The sequence below is a fragment of the Argopecten irradians genome, chromosome 10, assembly GCF_041381155.1.
Source record: "Argopecten irradians isolate NY chromosome 10, Ai_NY, whole genome shotgun sequence".
Classification (NCBI taxonomy): Eukaryota; Metazoa; Mollusca; class Bivalvia; order Pectinida; family Pectinidae; genus Argopecten; species Argopecten irradians.
This window is the reverse complement of record NC_091143.1, coordinates 6,180,640-6,194,442: the sequence shown is the minus strand read 5'-3', so window position 1 is coordinate 6,194,442 and position 13,803 is coordinate 6,180,640. Positions and strand designations below refer to the sequence as shown.

Below are 13,803 nucleotides of genomic sequence, written 5' to 3'. Positions count from 1 at the left end.
ACCTGATATACTCCTCCTAAAACAATCGCCTACTTGGTATTCCTCCTTAAAACTCCCTCCTAAATGCGGGCACCAATAATCGCTACCTGGTATAACTCATCCTTAAACAATTTCGCTACCTGGTATTACTCCTCCTATAAACAAGATCGCCTACTTGGATAACACTCTTACTAAAACAATACCGCATACCCTGAATTACTCCTCCTAAAACAACTCGCCTTCCTAATATTACTCCTTCTCTAAAACAATCGCCTACCTTGATTATACTCCTCCAAATAAAAACAATCGCCTACTTGGTAACTCCTCCTAAAACAATCGACTACCTGATATACTCCTCACTAAAAACAATAATCCCTACCTAATATACTCAATCCTACCTATACTCCTCGCTAAACACAATCCTCCTACTTGGTAACACATCTCCGTCCTATAACAATCGCCTACCCTAATATGACGGACACCTAAAACAATCGCCCCTTCACCTGACTATACTCCTCCTAAAACAATCGCCCCTACCTGATATACTCCTCCTAAAACAATATCGCCCTACTTGGTAAACATCCTCCTAAAACAACCGCATGCCTGATTCTAATCCTTCTAAAATAACAATCGCCTACTCTGATATACTCCATCCTTAAACAATCGCCTACCTGATATACTCCTCTCTAAAACAATCGCCTACTTGGTAACTCCTCCTAAAACAATCACGCCTACCTGATATACTCCTCCTAAAACAATCGCCTACCTTTATATGGTATCCCTACCTTTCACAACCCGCTACACATCATACCTGTTTTACTCTCACTAAAAACATACGCCTACTTGGATACTTCTCCTCCCTAATATACCAATCGCCTACCTGAATTTACTCCTCCTAAAAACAATCAGCTACCCTAATTTTGGTAACTCCTCCTAATAACTCAAGATCGACCTACCTGATAAAATCCTCTCTTAATCAATCGCCAATACCTTAGTATGCGCCTCCCTTAAAACATTTGTCATACCGGGTTGTACATCCTCCTAATAACAATCGCTCTTACCTGGTAACTCGTCCTGAAAAAAACAATCCGCCTACATCTTAATATGTGGCTCACTAAAACAATATCGCCTACCTGATATACTCCTCCGAAAACATATCCTCCGACCTGATGTTTACTCCTCCGGGGCCATTAACCTACCTGTGTATAATACATCCTCCTAAAACAACCGATCCCTAACTGATATATCTACTCCATTCCTTAAAACAATCGCCTCACCTGATATACTCCTCCTAAAACAATCGCCTACCTGATATACTCCTCCTAAAACAATCGCATACCTAATATGCGCCTCCTAAAACAATCACGACCATAACCTGGATATACTCCTCCTACAAACAAATCATCTACTTGTATACCTCCTCCTAAAAACAATCGCAACACGGGCCCTTACCTGATATACATCCTACTAAAACAATCGCCTACTATATGTCGGCCTAGCACCTCTCTAAAACAATCGCCTACCAGGTATACTCCTCCTAAAACTCAATTCGACCTACTTGGTAACACCTCCTAAAAACAATCGCCCTACCTAATATACGGCTACTAAAAACAATCGCCCTCTACCTAATATAACCTACTCACTAAAACAATCGCCTACCATGATATACTCCTCCTAAAACAATCGCCTAACTTGGTATACTCCTCCTAAAACAAACCGCATACCTGATAAAATCCCTAAAAACTATCGCATACCTTGGTATTACTCATCCTAAAACAATTCGACTAACTGATATACTCCCTCCTAACAACAATCGCCTACCTGATATACTAACTCCTAAAACAATCCGCCTACCTGAATACTGGCTCCTAAAACCAATCGCCTACTTGATATACTCCTCCACTACCTTTAAAACAACTCATTACTTGGTTATACTCCATCTCCTAACAACAATCGGCCCTACCTGATATACTCACAACTCCTAAAACAATCGCCTACCTGATATAACCTCCTCTAAAACAATATCCTACCTGGTATACTCCTCCCTAAAACAATCGCCTACTGGTAACAATCCTCCTAAAAAACAATACCTGTTATAAATCCTCTGGCCTTATAGATTTTTTTACTCCTCTAAAACAATCGCCTACCTAATATACTCCTCCTAAAACAATCGCCTACCTGATATACTCCTCCTAAAACAATCGCCTACCTGGTATACTCCTCCTAAAACAATCGCCTACCTGATATACTCCTCCTAAAACAATCGCCTACCTGATATACTCCTCCTAAAACAATCGCCTACCTAATATACGGCTCCTAAAACAATCGCCTACCTGGTATACTCCTCCTAAAACAATCGCCTACCTGATATACTCCTCCTAAAACAATCGCCTACCTGATATACTCCTCCTAAAACAATCGCCTACCTGATATACTCCTCCTAAAACAATCGCCTACCTGGTATACTCCTCCTAAAACCATACCGTTCTCCATCTGTATCTCATTTTGGAGTTCCTGGGCGATATTGTCTAAAGTCACCTTTAGAGACATTGTTCGTATGAATTTTGACTCTCTCGGAGTCAGATAACTATTACATTTTTTATCGTCGTTAATGCAGAACAGAGATTGCATTTTACCCAGACAAAGCTTCCTTATCCATGGCGGTACCTCCATTCTGTTAGGACCTCGGTGGTGGAGGTTCAACACAAACACTGTCATCATTACGGACAGAGAAGTCAAGGTCATCACGATGGTCAGGTATATACCTACAACAAACCAAAATTTAATTAGGTTATAATTATGCTCATACAATGTATATGTATAACAAGATAGTGAGATGTATTTAATCCTCCTGGTAATATATCTAGTAAGTTTAAAAGGGCGCAATCACTTCTACCGCTAACACATATCTGAAAACACTGGCCTTTGATATAAGTTAACATTTCATATGGTTAGGGTATAATGCTTTACAATGTAAACGGCGGTCTGTTCCTGAGGACTGAAATCGCAATTGCATTATGGATAAGATCCGGTTGAAGCGCAAATGCATTTACTTTAATTCCATACGTTCAAGTGATTCTATATCGATATCTTTTAACGGATTATTTTATTTATCACATCAATGTTACGATCGATTCCAGTTATCGTAGTAGTATATATTTCCCTTAAACGTCAAAAATAACTTTACGGTTTAATTTGATATTTTTCAATGAAATTGTCCTGGTTGGGGTCCAAATAATAAACTACAATATGTATATTCATGTATAAGATTTAATAAAAGACACTTACCTGTAAAAAGACATTCAAATCGATTTATTAATAATAATTTTTTTATACTGATAACATGTATGTTAGTAGGAAATTTTATCTTTTGTTGTTAATAACTATTTGAAACGAGATAATCGACAATAGTAATGATACCATCACAGATAATTAACTATAATCCTAGTAGTGATACCATATCGGGTATTACTTTTTGCTTGGAGACATTTTAACGGATTCACTATGTTCCTACATAAGGTTTTCACTATCATTATTGTTCTTTCCTTAGTTTAGCTTTTTTCAACGAGTTCGGATTCTAATGCGAAACGTTTCCTGGGCAGCACCAGGTCCAAACATTACACATTGATACCTAGAGTTCCTTGTTATTCATCAGTCTATGTTGTTTCACAATACGGGTTAAAATTGTACATTTAAATACAAATACCCATGTCAGAGTGTCATTAATACCAAAACCTTGTGTACAGATATTTGAGACGGGAAGTCGCTGGCAATGACATTCTCTATTACAGCATGTCTGCCAAACACAGCAGATCGTCTTATATTCCTCTCATACAGATCTAATTAAAACATCAAGTCTAGCTGTGGCCGCCTCGTCTTGGTCATATTGAGAAATGCAATATACTGGAGAAAGAGAGTGTCATGTAAGCCGATATAGGGAGTGGATTGACATGTAAATGTCAGAGGACAATGCTAGCTTTAAACACAGCACAAAACACCATATTATACAGATTAATCGAATAAATGAGATACATTTGATGTAAAATCTACTGTATATTGTACAAACTAGACAATATTCAACTTCTTTAGCCTTATAATTATATAATAAGGAACTATTATTACTTCACCAGTGATGGTCATCGTGCAATAATTGTTTTTCTCATGACGTTATCCTTTTGAAATTAGTTTAGTTTAATTAAAGAATATTGATATTATTACACTATGATTTCGTTTTGAAAGAGAATTTTTTTTTATTTTATTTTTTTTTTATTTTATTGAATTTAATTTTGTAAACACGAGCATTTAATCAGCTAAAATGTAGTTTCTTATTGAAATATCGATATCACGATAGTAGACCACGTGTACAAGACGACTTCTGCGTGTTCGCTATAATAACATGTAGATCCCCACTGAATAATCATATATCATAAAAAAACTATTTAAACGCAAATACATTGCTCAAGGTTATATATTAATATTATGTAAATTACTGAATGATAAGGTTTGGTACATTCAGTTGCTTTCAAAAGTATGGAATCAATAACTTCAAACTTTTTTTTTAGTTAAGAAAAGAAATTGCTTGAATAAACAATAGCCATACCATAGACCAGATGTGTGGTAAAAGAATGACTTCGTATACAATAAAGTGGTCTTTACCATTGTTTACCGAGAACATAGGCTACACGTCTAACGTTATGTCCAGGCACGACTCCAAGAAATGGAATGTGTTTCGTGATTGGGGGAGGTAAAGGGTAAACAAATCTCATGGGAATTTCGACGTTAATTTGGATGTGGAGTAGACGCTCCAATATGATTGGTTAGGGGAGGGAACAAAAATGTACTCGGGCTAAATAAAATGGAACAACAGGAAACCTCTAATGGATCGCAACAATGAAAATATTTGGGTATCCAGAAGAGAATAATGGATACGTACAACGGTCCATAACTTTTTCAAGGACACATCAAACATACCACAAAGATATGTATAAAAAACTTTCCATTACTCAACTAAAACATTGTAAAATACTTTAGGGTATTTTGTAGTTATTGTTTGGTTTATATAATGTAGACAAATTTCCCTACGTTTTTTTAGTCCTCCTTATGATTCCACATCAGCTTGAATGATGGTTCGATCTATCTAGAATTTTGATTGGGTACTCTCTTAATAATATAAAACCTACCTAGATATTCCAAAAGACCACAATGTGTTTAATTAATATAATTTAGGTATCTTTTGTAAAATATATCGCAACCTGATTTTTGCAAAACGGACTCCTAATACAATATCTTCCCGGATGGATGCAGTGGCTACAAATGCACATATTGAGGTCAAGGTCATCATGGTTATTCGTCTATTGTGTAAATGTTTCCGAATGACATTTTCACCCAAAATTACAAACGATTTTATTGATATAAACACTAATGTTAGGTTTACTATACAATATAATTTTTTTAAATAAAATAATGGCTACAGTGACCTTGTCTAAATTGACTTTGTCGCTTTGAACGCCTGGCTGTCTAGACCGTTAAAAACATCTTGTTGTTTGTATGCCTACCGGCCAAACATTGTATTTTGATATCCGTACATAGCAAATACAGATAGTATTGGAGATGCGGACTCGAATAAAAGAGTATAATAAAAGGTTGATTGACTAAACATTACTTTTTATTATTATCACGACCCCAGAAACGTGATATATAGAACGTTTTGATAATTGGATCAATGGTTTTACAAAAGCTAAAATAGGTTCACAGGAGAACGGAAATCATAGGGATACATTAAGGTTGATAATGTACAAAAATAGAGCAAAATAATTCACAGCTACTAGTTATCAATGTCATTGAGTCACATTAGACGCTCACAGATTATAACGATGACATTGTGAATTATTTAAATATGCAATTCATTATTCCATGCATCTTTTTATATAATGTATTTCTTTCTTTATCTCGCCTAAGTTTACGTATCAAAAGTTTGATAGCGTCGTCGTAAGGCATGTGTCACTAAAGGTTTATATGAGGTACATTCCAATCAGACCTAAAAAATGAGTGTAAAAAGGATGGCCTTTAATTGTAAAAAAACTGGCCATGATTGTAAAAAGTATGGCGTATGACTGTAACAAGTATGGCGTTTGATCATAAAAAGAATGGCCAATGATTTTTTTATAAAAAGTGTGGCCTTTGATTTTAAAAAGGATGACCTACTTTTGTAAAAAGAATGGCTTTTGTTTTTCAAAAATAAGGCTTATGATTGTAAAAAGTATGGCCTATGATTTTAAAAAAGTATGGTAATGATTTTAAAAAGGAAGGCCTATGATTTTAAAAAGGTTGGCTTATGTTTGTAAGAACTATGGTCTATGATTGTAAAAAGTATGGCCTATAATTATTTTAAAAAGGATGATCCACGTTTGTGAAAATTTTTGCCTATGATTGTATAAAGTATGGCCTATGATTGTAAAAAGTATGGCCTATAATTGTAAAAAGTAAGGCTTATAATTGTGAAAAGTAAGGCCTATGATTGTAAAAAGTAAGGCTTATGATTGTAAAACGTAAGGCTTATGATTGTAAAAAATATGGCATATGATTATTAAAAAGAAATGTTTACCTGAACATATTGAAATAACTTAATGCATATACTATATGTGTGTACCAGGATGTTATCCACAAATGTGCACCCTTCGTTTTGAATTTTCTTTTCGTTGTGATAAACAACATCACCTTACGTATATATATATACATTTTTTATAAGTTCCTTTTTATTCAGGTTTTTCATCATTGCAATTTACAAATTATCATAACTATCAACTTGTTAACGCTCACTTTTATATATACAAGAAATTCACTTACCCATCTGATTCACACAATAGGTAAACGTATTACAGTAGGACCATATACCCATCTGTAAAAACTCATGCATGCATGCACACCTACTTTCATACACCTACAAGATGCTTTGTTATATAAATTTACCTTACGTATATATAGTATACCTTAATTACTTTCCTCATTTGCAAATGCTATTTGCGGTATTAATGGCCATGCTGCTCTCATAAGACTTCCGAAAATAATTGTGTTTTGGTTGGTCGGTGTAGTAGGGCACACCTTTGCAATAAAGCTGATCAACATATACTAGCAGACATAACAGTTATGTCAGTAGGACATTCAGGTTGATTGTAAACATCTCACCAAACTAAAGATAATTAATTCTAATTATCAGCTGTTCAACACTATTTTTAGGCTGATCGTTCTGTCCTAATAATTACCATACTAGTCGTAACAAAACATTTTTGTGATTAATACTTACTTTAGATTTAACACAGTGACCTTAACTACGGGTTAAAAATATAAATAATTAAAATATGTATTTAAACTGATTTTGATTGATAAGTAGGGGTCTCATAACTGTATTATGTGTTACTATTCCGTATTTGCATACTTGCGGGTAGGTATCGATTGTTAGCGTAATTGACATCCTTCTCTGAAAAGTATGACAAATGCATGACGTCACCATCAATACCTACCCACAAGGGCAGACCACTCTGTGATATTCATATACGGAATATAATTACAGGCACAAGAATGTCGAATGATTCTAAATGATAAAATACACTAGTTTAACAGCCGGATGATTGTTTTTAATTCCTTTGAGCCTGAAATTACATTACTCATATGGGAGTAGAAGTGAGGTATTTCTATAAAGATTCAAATAATTTCAGTATTCGTTCATATGCTTTTAATGATCCACGCCCTGCAACGTCGGTCCCTTGCGTGTTTTAAACCCATTTTGGTTACAGAAACGGGCAAAAATGGTTTTCCATTTCAAGATAGTAATTACACACAAGCCATTCGTCTTTTAGCATACTTTGGGATATTGATTCAGCAAATGGAATTTATATATTTCTCTGAAAGCAGGTGTCATATAAAACATTTCTATTTTTGCCGATGGTCGTATACAGTTCGTCATGGTGCGTTAAAAAGATATCAAAAATATCTAAAAACTGACACTTTCTAGATCCACAAAGGTATCAAATACACAGTTTGTCTTTCCCTATTTGCTTCCGTATGGAATTAAACAAGAGAACTATACAAGGATACAAACAAATGCGACTGCCTTTTGGTGTTAGAAAATCTGAGCAAAAACAAAATACGACTACCTTTTGGTGGTAGGAAATCTGAGCTAAAACAAATATGACTACATTTTGACGTTAGGAAATCTTATCAAAAACAAATGCGACTGCCTTTTGGTGTTAGGAAATCTGAGCAAAAACAAATAAGACTACCTTTAAGTGTTAAGAAATCTGAGCAAAAGGCTGTAATCGCAGATACGTTCCATCGTTTTTGTTTTTGTTTTAGTACGTGTTGGATTTACTTAGAAGCTGGTGAGGATAGGAGGAATCCCTTAATTTCCTTCTTCATTATTTGCGTATTTCCATCGTTCGCACTATCCCAATCATCAGTCTCCACATGGACATCACAGTGGCAACTACGTAATCTGTTATAAACAGATTTTTCCTAAATAATATATTTTGGTTTTGTTAATCATGACATCGTTGACTGAATAATGGTTTTATGGTCGAATGTTAAGAAAACCACCAATTACATAAGCCAATCTGATTTTATTTTTAGGGCATACATGTCTAAAAAAAACAGATGTTTCTATTGAAATTCCCTCCTCGAGTGTTACATATTGCTTGATGTGAATAATACCGCATACTTATCAGATACCAAGTTACGAGGATAATAAACTTTATGATAGTTTCTGGTGACTATATCGTCGTCCTGTGTATTTATGACCATGTTGCCGTCATTTAGCAGTCATGCCTACCTTAAGAAATATGAAACACGTTTTGTTTCGGATAGAAGCCAAGCTAAAGGCGAACATATAGAAATGAAAGCTTTCTGATGTATGTGACGTAAATAGGTGGTCATATGTCCTATTTAATTCACTTAACAGAAGACGATTTTTTTAATCAGCGTGGGCAGGTCAGGTTCGGAATCACAGTACCCTTTGGGAAAAACTAATTTTGTTGATAGCAAGGTCTCTGAAACAGGACCGGATGACGTAATCAACTAACGGCAATGGACGTAGGACTTCATTTAGGGCATAGCATATTTATCATAAGCCTGGAAACGTCGGAAGTATCAAATGATATTATCACCAGTCAATTAACGGTAACGCACATCATTCAGTTGATTCGAGTGAATCAGTACATGGATAAATTCGATCATTCATAGAACATATTAGAGTGGGGATAAAATTCACTGAATTATAGAACTTATAAGAGCGGGGATAAATTTGCTCATTTATAGATCATATTAGAGCGGGGATACATTCGCTCATTTATAAAACATATTAGAACAAGGATATACTCACTGATTTATAGAACATTTAACAGCGGGGATAAGTTCGCTCATTTATAGATCATATTAGAGCGGGGATAAATTCACTGATATATAGAACTTATTAGAGCGGAGATAAATTCGCTGATTTATAGAACATGTTAGAGGGGTATAAATTCGCTGATTTATAGATCATATTAGAGCAGGGATAAATTCGCTCATTTATAGAACATATTAGAGCGGGGGTTAATTCGCTCATTTATGAGATATACGGCTATCTAAAGGTTGTACACAAATATGGTATGCACACTCATCATTGAATACAAATTGTCTGGCACAAATAACCCACTAAAATATCATTATCGCTAACATGTTTTCGTTTAAGATAGTTAAGCTGCAAAAAATATGTCCATTTGCTAATTCTACTTTCAAGTGTATATCTCTACATTGTTGTAGTGTTGGAATACCAAGTCTCTGTATCATGAGGATTACTGTAATCTGTCTGTGACGTCATTATCATAGTAACACACTTAAACAAATACACATATGTGTTGAAACTTGAATAAGACCTTCTTCACAATTCTTGAATTTATGGATTGGTGACTTTCGAATAGATAGAAAATGTGTTTGTCTTGTTCTAGCTTTCCTTTATTTGGCTTTGATTTCACTCTGAATTCGTCGTATCAAGACATGATCATTATCTAGACATGGTCATTATCGAAACAGTTTTATTCCCGAGAAGTATCGGGGCACGTGTATGGTTTAGTAAGATTTCGAACATGATCAATAAGTTGTATATAACAAATATACCGAACTACAGACAATATTTGAACTTTTGTTATCCAAGCTGTACTTTAGGAAAGCGCTCAATGAATACGATGGTCATTCCTTATTTGTTATCGAGCATTTAACACCAGCTCGCAACCAATTTGTCGCTTTATAGTTACAAACTCTAAATTGTCCGATAATAATTCGATATACTAAGAACACAACAGGAATATTGTCCGATAATAATGCAATATACTAAGAACACAACAAGAATATCTGTTGAAATAACATATAGTTTGTATATTGTTTACTATTGGTAGCGATTGTTTTATTGGACATGTTTTCAATCTCTATTAAACAAATATAACCGGTATTTCGTTTATCATGCTATATTCATGATACCTTTTTATATATATGATGATCAATAAATTGATTTCTGGACAATACTCACTTATGAGTGGTACGAATTCTGAGGTTTCCGGTAAATTTTCTGCTACCGCCAACATGAATACTGAAAAGGCCAATAGTACAGTGATTCCGAGGGCAATCTTTTCCCCCGAGTCTGGTGGCAGGCAAAACACGAGCAACGTCAAAGCTGACATCATTATACACGGAAACACTACATTGTACATGTAGTATAAAGTTCGACGCCGGATATGGACATAAAACGTCACATCCGGAAATGGTTCAGGGCAGCATGGGTAAACAACAACGTTTCTGATCACTTTAACTTCCAGTAATTCCCACTCGCCGTTCACTACGTAGTTTGAGAGATCTACCTCCTCTGACCTGTTAGTAATGTCCACTTGGTACCCATCATAAGTCCAGGATCCGAATTTTAATCTACAACTTTGGTCATCAAATGGGAAGTATGTCACATCCACCTTACAGGAACTCTGTAATTTCGTTGGAACAGGCCAGAACACGTCTCCATTATTTTTCACCATCGCATTCGCTGGCATTACTCCGTCAGTATATTCTGCCGCACTACAGAATAATGAAGTATGGATATGAACATTTATTAATCTATTGACAAAATTTTATCCCAGGGATACCTTGGCAAAGATTTGATACCCTTCCGTTTTCAACTATTATTTGGTTGCTTTCAATAAAGATATACCTTTTCATATCTAAAATCAAATTGTCGTCTCTTTGCAGGATCATGGTAATATCTACATTTAATGAAAAAGTAATTGGATACCTAATATATGGTAGGATTGACCTCGTTATAAGAGATTGTAAGTTTATAACAAGATAAGAATGGATATGCCATTTTTTTTTACAACTGAACCAGTTTAATAGTACTGAAAAACTACGATAACCATTCGAGTCATGTTTTACTGACATTTTGATAGATAATGAACACATATAAATACACACTTGTTATAGAGGACGATGTCAGGTAACCATAGTTTGTCACACGGTATCCGTATCGTTGTTATGTTGTTAAAATCTTTAGGATCCCACATCAGAAATTCGTCGTGCCAGCCCTGAAACCATCAAACAACGATCAATATATAAACTTTTATACTATAGGTATATTTTATAAAGGGATATGGGTGATGATGATAGACCATCCTAATTTTCATTGTATAAGGTACAACCCAAGGCTCTGGCAAAGATTTTACCTAAATAAGTTACTTCGAGGGAGATATATCCGTATCGATCAAACCCAGCAAATGACAGAGTATGTTTCTCTCATATCAAATCAGAACTTATTTCCTTAAACTATCGCGTTTTCTCTTCAAGGGCTTGTGTCCTCCTTTTAACATTATAATTCACAAAACGTCATGAGACCATTCTGACATATTATAGGGTTTCTGAATTAGCCATAAAAGACCTATATGTCAAAGGATTTGTTTGTTTGTTTGATTAATAAACGACCTTTTAAAGATTACGATTAATTAACCGTATGTTGTACGAGGTGTGTGTTTTGGGAGACTGCGGTATACTCATATTGTGTTTTCTTGTATAATGGAACTGTTGCTGATTTTATAGTGCTATATCACTGAAGCATGCTGCCGAAGACACCATTCAACACATCTCACCCGGTTACATTATATTGACAACGGGTGAACCAGTCGTCCCACTCCCTGTATGCTGAGCGCTAAGCAGGAGCAGAAACTACCACTTTTATAGACTTTGGTGTGTCTCGGCCAGGGGGCAGAACCCAGAGCTTTCCTCACAAGGGTGAACGCTCAACTTTAATTCCAAAAGTGAAGCGGTGCCAAGGGAGGCATTAGGAAAGATGAAGTCAGTTAGAAAGAAGAGAAAAGATAAGATTAAAAATTTAGTCTCCTTTTATGATCATGCAATAGGGACAGCAGGTACAATTCTAACGCCCTACCTGCAGGGCCAATGTCACAGGAAGATGAGAGAGAAAAAAAAACATTCCAATAATCAATCACATCCACATTATTAGTCTATATATTGTTTACTTTTAGCTTTAAAAATCAAAGCTACTTCATTTCGGATTTTGTTTTCATTCACTCCAATCTTACCTGTTTTCCCCGTTTTACATTTGTGTACAGTTTCTTAGCGATCTTTGAAATCGAAATATTTATCTATATATATATATATATATATTATATGCTTTACAAAATTTAACGTTTTGTCTACATAGTAATATTTAGTTAATTTCTATTTTCTTTAGAAAAATGATTGTTTATCAATAAGCAATGTTTGATTGAAATGGTTAGTATCATGTTCCTTGATTTATACTATCCTGACTGACAATAAAGTTTGACGGTAACATGCTATTATACCAGTAGATGAGGGGAATACAATATCTGTGTCATCCTTCTCTGCAGTGTGGTAAAATTCGTATGACACCTGTGTGGTAAAAATTAACAATCAAGACTTTAAATTGATACAGCGCGCGAACAAAAAAAAGAAAAGAATTATCGAATAATGCTTCTGTTTCATTTTCGACACTAGATATGTGTACTCTAAGTTTATTGACGATGATTCTATTTTTGTACTTTTCATTCAAAGAGTTCCATTGGATGTTAACAATACCGACAAATCTCCAAATGCTTGATAAATGGCGCCACCTTGCGGTAGTTCATAGCTTCCGTCTAGTCGTACTCTCGCGAGATTTTGAAATTGACTGATATTGTTCTAAATCTTTGTAAAATAGCCCATGAGGAATACGTGATTCATTGCCAGATTTTTCCCCGCCAAAATCGACTCTTGCCCTATGAATGTCAGGCGGGGATTACGCGCACAGACCGGGACCATTTCCTATTGCTATTCCCGAGAGAAAAATACGTCAACATGAATTAGTATAATTGTCAAACATGCGTTATATAGCTGATGTGGAAAACGCATAAAGGTTTCATCCAAGTCAGCAAGGTGACGGAGAGGATCCGCGTGAATGTAAGAGAACATTGTCTGAAATTGCAAAGGGTATAACAGGTATACACTTTCCAATCGACATGACTAGGTATAGGACGCAATTGTCAAACGTTAGACAAACAATTGTATTTACAAAAGCAGTGATGGTTAATATGTGTAAACTTTGATCTGGTTTGATATTTTGTATTTACCACGAAGGTGATAATCACTGCTACTAAACATTAAAGACATGCACCATTGCATTTAATAATAAAATACTATTTACTTAATGCATGTTAACTATAAACATCTCTTTGTTTGTAACACTTCCTTGTTTATGGAGTATACAAATATCAATGCGAATAGTCTATGTGATGTAGT

The 13,803-nt window shown here is 35.1% G+C and overlaps 1 protein-coding gene across 1 annotated transcript in view; it reads right to left on the bottom strand.

Annotated features, from left to right (window-relative positions):
• The window catches only part of LOC138334057 (neuronal acetylcholine receptor subunit alpha-10-like), a 59,935-nt gene that overhangs the window by 14,710 nt on the left and 31,422 nt on the right, over nt 1–13,803 (bottom strand). The window contains exons 4-7 of the mRNA XM_069282772.1: nt 11,467–11,576; nt 10,538–11,073; nt 2,437–2,744; nt 1,041–1,053 (exon numbers count right to left, since the gene is read on the bottom strand). Coding sequence (XP_069138873.1) covers nt 1,041–1,053; nt 2,437–2,744; nt 10,538–11,073; nt 11,467–11,576 — 967 coding nt within the window. The remainder of the gene's footprint in view (nt 1–1,040; nt 1,054–2,436; nt 2,745–10,537; nt 11,074–11,466; nt 11,577–13,803) is intronic.